This window comes from Pyrus communis, chromosome 6, assembly GCF_963583255.1.
Source record: "Pyrus communis chromosome 6, drPyrComm1.1, whole genome shotgun sequence".
Lineage (NCBI taxonomy): Eukaryota > Viridiplantae > Streptophyta > Magnoliopsida > Rosales > Rosaceae > Pyrus > Pyrus communis.
Genome location: NC_084808.1, coordinates 29,132,217 through 29,140,476, shown reverse-complemented (window position 1 = coordinate 29,140,476; position 8,260 = coordinate 29,132,217). Strand labels below are relative to the sequence as shown.

The 8,260-nt window shown below is 39.1% G+C and overlaps 1 protein-coding gene across 1 annotated transcript; it reads left to right on the top strand.

Annotated features, from left to right (window-relative positions):
- Positions 1 to 3,151: 3,151 nt before the first annotated feature.
- LOC137738267 (serine/threonine-protein kinase BRI1-like 2) lies at positions 3,152 to 6,699 on the top strand. Its single transcript, XM_068477896.1, has one exon. The coding sequence runs from the start codon at positions 3,182 to 3,184 to the stop codon at positions 6,611 to 6,613; it is 3,432 nt and encodes a 1,143-aa protein (XP_068333997.1). The 5' UTR covers positions 3,152 to 3,181; the 3' UTR covers positions 6,614 to 6,699.
- The last annotated feature ends 1,561 nt before the right edge of the window (positions 6,700 to 8,260 follow it).

The following is an 8,260-nucleotide window of genomic DNA, read 5'->3' as shown; positions in this document are numbered from 1 at the left end:
TTGTATTTTTACATCATCCAAATGATTGGTGGTGACCCCCAAGAACTACCACATCCCTTCAATTTTGTCGCTCCAATTTCAATTTCAATTTCCTCTTTCTTTATGTGAATATTTGCCAAATATTAGGATTAGAGAAAAAAAATTGCAAAAAAAAAAAAGGAGAGGAAATCCTATGCAAATGATGAAGACGATTCCCTTGGCGTGCAAGTCTTTGTTGGGGTAAAAGGTGTTTTCAAGTTTCATGGCTTTTGATGGGATGGGGAATTTATCATTTCATGGACAGTCAAATATTGCCTAAACTTGAGAGGCTTAAACTAGTATGATTTATCGAGTGTACATTTTCGTTTTGTTTCATTTTTCAGCTGATAGAAGTATGCGATTCATTGTATATTAAAAATGCATTAATCACAATACAAGTAACTAAGAATTACAATAAGACATCGAGCTGACAAAAATTAATGACTTGAACATATAACAAGTTACTGTTAAATAGAATATAGATTCGTTTTTGTCTCAAAAGTGGTCAGGCTCTATCCACTACAACTGTAAAAAGGTTAAAAGGGAAGGGTTTTTCTCCTCAAAGTTGACCAAGCTGTGAAGGTTTATACCCAAAACAAGAGTCCCATTTTTCTCTTCAGGCTCTGATCCAGAAGTGTTCTACAGTTTATGACGGCCTTTCCACTTGCCTAATTGCCCTCGTTGCTGAGAGCACACTGAGAACGACAACCGAAGTGATTTTCGCATTATTTTTTCTCTCACCACACATCGATTTCTATTTATTTTCGATGATCAGATTAAATAAATTAAAATAATAAATAATACAGTGGTGTTTAGAAGAAAAAAAAATAGTGAATGAAAATCATTTCCTCATTTATACCGAACGGAAAAGAAGCAAAATCGATTAATGTTAAAAACGAAAACAAAAGTTTTATATAAAAAGGGCAAATTGGGGCACTAATTATAAATTCAATAATTACAGATTCTAAGACCTTTAATTACGGTCAAAATGCAATCCTCCAATATCATTAGTTGTCTATGTATATTTTGAAGTAAGTGGATTTCGTATATTTTGAAGTTAGTGGATTTCGATGCTTCCCAGTTCTCTCATTGGCTCTATGCCTTCAAAGAATTGGGTACAAAAATGTTAAGAGGCACCAATCTGCTTCATTTTATGTGCTCATCTATCCCACGCTAGGATAAGACCATTTTCGGAGTGAGGCAAAGGCTTTTCTTTACTTTTTTTTTTTTAGAATTATGCTTCCATTAGTCGCCTAAATTATCATAAAATTCAATTACTTCAGCAGCTGTCAATTACTTAGTTGTGCAAATGTCGTGATCCAAGCATTGCTCTTCTTTTCATAAAGTATGGGCATTGAGGGATCATCGGTTGTGGTCTCCTACCTTACCACAATAATGTTGAGATACCATCATTAATCAAATGATTGATGTGAAGTGCGCAGCAATGAAATACTACCATCCAACCAGTTAAAATGTAATTTCACTTTTTTTTTCCCTGTTTCATTTTGCCGTTCATACTAAAGATCATTATACAAAATTGATCATCACTTGTTAAATTTACCACTCATCGATTACTCTTGGTTAGTCACGAGACACGCACTAACAACTAATAATCTTTACTTTGTTATTTTATTTTAAACAAGATGATATTTTAAACTACTTTAATCAACAAAGGAAGAAATTCGAATTTGAGTGCAAAAGAATATACATTATCCTAATTAACTGACCTAGCGAACATCTATGATACAACAATGGAAACTTTAACGAAAAACCTCCAATACTATTCATTTTAACGAAAAACAACATTTTTACACTAAAAATTCAATCCTGGTAGTGTTCACTTTACCATTTATTTTGTCTTTCTTGTTAAAACTCAAAGTTTTCAAACTATTTTTATTAGTTTTTCTTATAACGATAAACAATGTTGTCAATTATTTAGTTTGTTTGAGGCCAGTATGATGGATGGCTTGAAAGATCATCATAATATAGGCAAGCAGTAGGATGGTGGCTGACTTTACATATCAGAACCCAAGAGAAGATGAATCATTCCATCAACTGTCAAAGTTAAACAAAGCACAAAAATGGTCCCAAAAACCAGCCATAAAGGTCATTACTTTAAATTCTGAGATTAAATGGTTTAAAAACTTTAAACCAATCCAATCCGGGTTGGAGAGGATGAACATCATTTCGAATACGATAAAGAAAAGCAAAAATTGGAGGCATCATAACCTCCCATGCCCAATGCCATTAACCCACAGACGGCAGTGATGATGTTGCCTCCTCCTGTATCTGTGCGTGGGCCTCTCTCTGTTTCTCCTCACTCCCTTCCCTCCTCTCTACATTTTTATCTTAATCATTCCTTCTCCTTCACATTTCAGCCCTTGGTCCCACACTACTCTTACCTTCTTATTCCCTGAAAAATTTCATCATTCATCAAGTATATACAATCATGTATCGATCTCTTGTAACAATCTCATCTTCCTTTGGAAATACTATAAAACCACACTACACTGGCCATCAAGTGGATGAAACATATGCAACAGCATCAGCATGACAGTGGAATCCCCATAGGGACTGTGTGTGTGTGTGTGTGTGTGTGTGTTACATATATAGCTCATTTCACATTCCTACTAGGGAACATTCTCACGCTCACTGACAGAAAGTGGCTCTTGATTCACATACACAGATCAATATTATTTATTTTCTATATATATATATATATATATATATACACTATTTTTTTAATATATATCGCCGATCTTAGATAGAACTTGTCTGTAGAATGTGGATCCTACCCCTTCTGAGTCTCTGACCAAAAGTCAAATCAATCTCTCACTACATTCTCCTCAATCTCTCTCTCTACAGTTGATGCATTCTCCTCAATCTCTCTCTCTCTACAGTCGATGGTACCCAAGAACCGTATAAGTATAAACCCACCACCAACCTCAATCCAACTCCCTTCTTTTCTTATTCCTTTCCACTTTCCATTCTTTCCATTTTATTAAACACAGAATAAAGCAACTCCTTTTCCTAAAGCTCCCTCCTTTCCTTTCCCACCAACATTTTCCCATCATACTCACTCACTCACACCCCTCTCTCACTCTACACATTGCACTCTTTCTCACTCCTCTCTCTCTCTCTCTCTAAATTGTCTTCCGGAGAAATGAAACTTGTTTCATCAATGGAGAACTTCAATCCAGTTCAGTTTTTTCTTCATCTTTCTGCATTACTTGTATTGGTAGGACTTCACCTTGTTTCTGTTTCCACAGCTGACCAACAGGTCACTGCATCGATCAAAACCGACGCAGTTTCTCTTCTCAACTTCAAAAAGATGATTGACAAGGACCCGAATGGTGTGTTGTCCGGTTGGAAGCTCGGCACCAGTCCATGCAGCTGGTATGGAGTTACATGCTCCATGAACCGGGCAACTCAGCTCGATCTTACCAGTTGTTCTCTTGTTGGTACAATCTCTTTTGAACCCTTGGCCTCTCTAGACATGCTTTCTGTCTTAAATCTGCCTTCCAATAAATTCAGTGTAAACGCTACCTCTTTGCTTCAACTCCCATCTGCTTTGAAACAACTCGATTTATCGTTCAACGCACTTTTCGGTGTTCTTCCTGAGGGTGTTTCCTCAAAATGTCCAAATCTTGTCTCTGTGAATCTTGCTTTTAACAACTTAACCGGCCCTCCACCCAATGATCTCTTACTGCATTCCGACAAACTTCAAACTCTCGACATCTCTTACAACAATTTCACCGGGTCGATTTCTGGTCTGATAATTGAGAAATATTCTTGCCCTTCTTTGTTGCAGCTCGATTTGTCAGGAAACCGTATAACGGGTTCCATTCCCATGTCCTTGGCAAACTGCACCAGTCTCAAAACTATGAGTTTATCGACCAACAATGTGACAGGCGAAATCCCAAGATCGTTCGGGCAACTCCGCAGTCTACAGAGATTGGATCTTTCTCACAATCAGATAACCGGTTGGATACCTCCTGAATTAGGAAATGCATGCGGTTCGCTTGTCGAACTTAAGCTTTCCTTTAACAACATTACCGGCCCAATTCCAGCCTCTTTCTCCTCGTGTTCTTTGCTGGAGGCTCTCGATCTCTCCAACAACAAGTTAACAGGCCCCCTGCCAGATTCTATCTTTCAGAACCTCACCTCCTTACAGAGCTTGGTGTTGAGGAATAACATCATCACTGGATCGCTTCCGGGCTCCATATCAGCTTGCAAGAGCCTACAGGTTATAGACTTGAGCTCTAATAAAATATCTGGCGTCATCCCACCAGATATATGTCCCGGGGCCTCCTCACTTGAGGAGCTGAGAATGCCGGACAACCTCATTGTAGGCGAAATTCCTGCTCAACTATCACAATGTTCTCAGCTGAAGACGATCGATTTTAGTTTGAACTATCTCAACGGCTCAATTCCAGCTGAGCTCGGGAAGCTGGAGAATTTGCAGCAGCTAATAGCATGGTACAATGGCTTAGAGGGGAAAATCCCACCAGACTTGGGAAAGTGCAAGAATCTCAAGGATATTATTCTCAACAATAACCATCTGAGTGGTGAAATCCCAGTTGAATTGTTCAGCTGCAGCAATCTTGAATGGATATCACTCACAAGCAATAAACTCAGTGGTGAAGTCCCAAAGGAATTTGGCCTTTTGACACGACTGGCGGTTCTACAACTTGGGAACAATAGCTTGAGTGGCAAGATACCAGGAGAGCTTGGAAATTGCAGCAGCTTGGTTTGGTTGGATTTGAACAGCAACAAACTCACCGGAGAGATCCCGCCTCGACTTGGGAGGCAGATCGGGGCCAAGGCACTGAGTGGAATTCTCTCCGGCAATACTTTGGTGTTTGTACGGAATGTGGGGAACTCTTGTAAAGGAGTGGGAGGCTTATTAGAGTTTGCGGGAATCCGACCTGAAAGGCTTCAACAGGACCCAACATTGAGGACTTGTGATTTCGCCAGATTGTACTCTGGCCCTGTCCTGAGTCTCTTTACAAAATACCAAACACTGGAGTATCTTGATCTATCTTACAATCAGCTTCGCGGGAAAATCCCGGAAGAAATGGGGGACATGATTGCATTGCAAGTTCTTGAGTTATCCCACAACCAGTTATCAGGTGAGATTCCTGCATCACTTGGCCAGCTCAAAGATTTAGGGGTGTTTGATGCATCACACAACAGACTGCAGGGTCACATCCCTGATTCATTGGAGAACCTATCTTTCTTGGTGCAAATTGATTTGTCCAACAATGAATTAACTGGCGAAATTCCCTCGAGGGGTCAGCTGAGTACGCTTCCTGCTACCCAGTATGCTAACAACCCTGGACTCTGTGGAGTCCCGTTGCCTGATTGCCAGAGCAGCAGTGACCAACCAGACACCACTCCAAGCGATCAGGATGAAGGCAAACGAAGCCGAAGGCCATCGGTTGCATCATGGGCTAACAGCATTGTTGTGGGGGTTCTGATTTCTCTTGCTTCTGTCTGTGTTCTGGTTGTGTGGGCAATTGCAATGCGGACAAGGCGAAAGGAAGCGAAGGAGGTGAAGATGCTTAATCGCTTGCAAGCATCCCATGCGGCATGGAAGATTGACAAAGAGAAAGAACCCTTGAGCATTAATGTTGCCACTTTCCAAAGACAGTTGAGGAAGCTCAAGTTCTCCCAACTCATTGAGGCAACCAATGGCTTCTCGGCAGATAGTCTTATAGGGTGTGGAGGTTTTGGGGAAGTGTTCAAGGCAACGCTGAAAGATGGATCCAGTGTTGCAATCAAGAAACTTATACGGCTGAGCTGCCAAGGTGACCGTGAATTCATGGCCGAGATGGAAACTCTGGGGAAGATCAAGCATAGGAATCTCGTGCCTTTATTGGGTTATTGTAAAATTGGTGAAGAGAGGCTGCTAGTATATGAATTCATGGAGCACGGAAGCCTCGAAGAAATGCTCCATGGAAGAACAAAGACACGTGACAGGCGGATGCTAACATGGGAGGAAAGAAAAAAGATTGCAAGAGGTGCAGCGAAAGGACTGTGTTTCCTCCACCATAATTGCATCCCTCACATCATACACAGAGACATGAAGTCAAGCAATGTATTGTTGGACAGTGAATTGGAAGCAAGGGTTTCTGATTTCGGAATGGCAAGGCTCATAAGTGCTCTTGACACACACTTGAGTGTAAGCACTCTTGCAGGCACTCCTGGTTATGTTCCGCCTGAATACTACCAGAGTTTCCGCTGCACTGCCAAGGGTGACGTCTACTCATTTGGGGTTGTCCTCTTGGAGCTTGTGACTGGAAAACGCCCAACAGACAAGGATGATTTCGGGGACACTAACTTGGTCGGATGGGCGAAGATGAAGGTGAGAGAAGGGAAACAGATGGAAGTGATAGACCAAGAGTTACTTTCGGTAACTAAAGGAACTGATGAAGCAGAAGCAGAAGAAGTGAAAGAGATGGTGAGGTATTTAGAGGTGACACTTCAATGTGTTGACGACTTCCCATCAAAGAGGCCTAACATGTTGCAGGTGGTGGCCATGCTGAGAGAGCTGATATCTGGATCAGCAAGTGGAAGTAGTAATAGCGCTTGAAATTTTGAAACATGCCCGTGTTTCTTGTATGTTTATCGATCAATATCATCATCGTTAAATCGTTGTAAGAATATTATAACGTTTGTAAGAATTTGTTGATCAAAATCGATATCAAAAAAATTTCTTGTACGTAGTTTGCAAATATTTATCTTCTTTTAAAGCATTAGAAATTGCAAAAGTTTGGGAAGGAATAAATTTGCACTATGAAGAAAGAGGGTTCGTACTTGCAGGTTCAGTTCGTAAACAGCTTGAGTTGTGCGTGGCGTTTGGCAAACCTTGGACACTGTCGGACAATCGGACTTGCTTGTTTGGTAGGCAAACGTTGGATTTGAGTTTTTGACCCAGAGATTCGGTCTGGTTGGATTTTTTTGGGCTATTCATTTGATTGGTCAACAAATTAAGTCGGGTCAGATGTTCGTCCATTCCATGGGGAACCAATTAGCTTTTTACCAAACTCAAATATTGTGTTTGGGGCCAGTCGTTCCTTCCAAAACTTGGGCTTTGGTTAGGCTCTATTTGACATATTAGAAACTTGGGTTGGGTCTAAATTGATACGGAATCCGGCCCACTTGCAACTTGGGTTTGTAAAATAAACAACAGAAAATGTAGGTGTCTGGCTTCAATACTACGACTCAGTACCCCGGACATTTAAGCCATTAGATTTATGTTTATAATAATTTAGATCTTTTACTTTTAATCTCAGTCATTCATTTTCCGTACTATTCAACGAAGGAATTGATCATTATTGACACGCAACTTTATAAAGCAGGCGTATTGCTTTTCCATCTTATTACCCAACTCGATATCGCATTCCATGTTGGAAATTATTTCCTATATCTATACTACCTATTATTAAAATACTCATTATCAACCAAAAGCTAAAGAAAATGTTATTACACCATTCAATGCATAATTGAAAAAATACTACCTATTAACAGAAAACTTTTACCAACCAAAAGTCAGTGAAAAGACCATTACACTTTTCTATACATAATTGAAAGAAAATATCAAAAATAAAATCATGGGCATTAAAGTAATTTCATAAAAGCAATTGATGTTTTCTTTTTCTTTTCTCACCTACATGACATCAAAACACGTATCTAAGTTAAAAAGAATTAAAAAAAAAAATAAAAAAAAAACCCTCCCACTCCAACGTTCTTTTTTTCCCTCTCACATTTCTCTCCAACTTCTCTCTCTTACCTCTATATTTTTTTTAAAATTTGTATTTACACACACAATGTGTAAGCTTCGTCTATGCAAATATATGCTAGAGAATATACATTTATGACTTATTCGTTCTACATTACATTATATGTTTTGGGTGGGCAAACGAACAGTGACTTTATCTCCCTCTCTACCTCTTCTTTTTCTTTGGCAATGACCTTTTCTTCTTTTCCTTTTTTAATGTCTGACTTGCTCTGAGGTGAAATGGAAAGTTCATTGCGCTTGATGTTGGAAAAAGCTTTTGTCTCCATTTATATTTTTTTTGTCATTATATTTAAAGTAATGTTAGGTAAACTAAATTTAGAAACTAAATGATGTGTTACTAAAAAGAAAAAAGCACGTTAATTAATATTTAAGTAATTTTTCAATCATCAACTTCTATGTCATTTAATTTACAAAATTTAATCTATATATTTAGTCTCT